Source organism: Fukomys damarensis, unplaced genomic scaffold (assembly GCF_012274545.1).
Source record: "Fukomys damarensis isolate Sample0158 unplaced genomic scaffold, DMR_v1.0_HiC HiC_scaffold_15, whole genome shotgun sequence".
In the NCBI taxonomy this organism is placed as follows: Eukaryota; Metazoa; Chordata; class Mammalia; order Rodentia; family Bathyergidae; genus Fukomys; species Fukomys damarensis.
The window spans coordinates 21,504,934-21,507,075 of record NW_022900927.1 but is presented as its reverse complement, the minus strand read 5'-3'; the positions used below and the strand labels follow the sequence as shown (position 1 = coordinate 21,507,075).

General features: G+C 34.8%; 1 protein-coding gene across 1 annotated transcript; it reads left to right on the top strand.

Moving 5' to 3' along the window:
* Positions 1-1,200: 1,200 nt before the first annotated feature.
* Positions 1,201-2,142, top strand: LOC104876684 (olfactory receptor 6C2-like). Its single transcript, XM_010644848.1, is given in 1 exon segment — positions 1,201-2,142. A coding segment is annotated over 1 exon segment (942 nt).

Sequence of the window (2,142 nt, the reverse complement as noted above, 5' to 3'; positions counted from 1 at the left end):
CATGTAAATTTCAGGAAAACGGATAGAATTGAAGCTCATTACATGAAATGAAACAAGCATAGACTCAGAAAGTTAAATATTATGTTTTCCTCTTATGTGAAATCTAACAAATTTAAAACTATAGCAATTGAAATGAAAGTTAAGAGAAGGATTTAGATAATAAGAACTGAATAAGGAAAAATGAGGAAGAGAGAAGAGCTTAGTGAAATGGTGAAAATGATCAAAGTATGTTATACAAATATGCTAAGAAAAGCTCCACTATTTGGTGTAACTAATATGCACTGATTTAAAAAAACTCATGGAAAAAGAAAAAAAATTTAGAAGACTGCATTTAATAGCTGTAAATGCAGATTAGATTTGGGGGCTTTAAAATGGCTCCAATAAAATAGGTGAACATAAAATAAAACTACATGAAAACATTTCTTCAGTAAGTATCCTCAGCATTAAATTTTGTCACATGGTAGATAATGTAGTTGTACATCATATCATCCAGTAGTACTATACTCTTCAGTATAAGGATACCACATTTGTCATGGTTCTATGCTTGTTTTCCAGGAGAAATACATCGTGCCCTAAGATACAAGTAATCCTCACATACAAGTAATGGAAACAATTTACGTTTATAATTCCCTGCGTGTATCCTATATGCCAAGTTGACTTTGGGCAAATAACTTTTAACTACCTATGTAATGACATCACCTTTCTCTAACCCATTAAATTTTTAATCCAGGCAATCTAAAACATTTGTAAATTTTGAAGCACAAAAAGAATTAAAGAAAAAGCTGTATTCTTTTAAAATACCATGATATCTTAAGGAATTCTGCACTGTTCATGCGTGTAAATTCAGTAAGACTGTTGTATTAGTGGCAATATTGATTCTGATGTGAAGGGAGAAAATAAGTATTGGTTAGTTTGAATGACTTCTACTTGCAGGCTTTTTGCTATGGAATTTGAAAATGTAACATTTAAAAATTTTTTTAATTTTATTGGTGCATTTCAGGTATACAGTATAATAACACTAATCATTGCAGATTTGTACCTTTACGTAATGTATTTTATTTTTATTTTTCAACATATCCTGCCTTCCCTTCAACCCCACCACCCTGCCCTATTTACAAAGTCTTTGTTTCAATTTTTTCATTTTCTAATGCTAATTCCATTCCTCTCTTTTTTCATGAAGTTAAATATCAAGACCCACGTATGAGAAATCACACAGAAATAACAACTTTCATCTTGCTGGGACTGACAGATGACCCATAACTACAAGTTCTGCTTTTCATCTTTCTATTTGTCACCTACATTTTGAGTGTAACTGGGAACCTGACTATAATTGCACTCACATTGATGGATCTCCGCCTTAAAAAACCTATGTACTTTTTCCTCAGAAATTTTTCCTTCTTAGAAATTTCATATACCTCTGCCAGTATTCTTAGATTCCTGTACAGTTTATCAACTGGGGACAATACGATCACTTACAGTGATTGTGCATGTCAAATGTTCTTTGTTATTCTCCTTGGAGCAGTAGAATTTTTCCTCCTGGCAGCCATGTCCTATGATCGCTATGTGGCCATCTGTAGACCTCTTCACTACATGACTATCATGAACAACAGAGTGTGTACCTTACTAGTCCTCTCTTGCTGGGGATGTGTCTTAGTAATTATAATCCCGCCCTTTAGCTTGAGCTTCCAGCTTGAATTCTGTGATTCCAATGTCATTAATCATTTTGGCTGTGGTCCAGGTCCCTTCCTAAAGATTTCATGCTCAGACACATGGGTAATAGAACAAATGCTTATGCTTGGAGCAGTATTTACACTCATTGGGACCCTAGTCTGTGTGATTCTGTCCTACACATACATCATCAGGACAGTTCTGAGATTCCCCTCTGCACAGCAAAGGAAAAAGGCCTTTTCTACCTGCTCCTCCCACATGATAGTGGTTTCCATTGCCTATGGCAGCTGCATCTTCATGTACATAAAGCCATCAGCAAAGGATCAGTTGGCCACAAATAAATTAGTTACACTTCTTGTTGCTTCTGTTGCACCCTTGTTAAATCCTTTTATTTACACCTTGAGGAACAAGCAAGTGAAACAAGCTTTCAATGACTTTATGAAAAGGATTGCATTTCTCTCAAAGAAGTCTTGA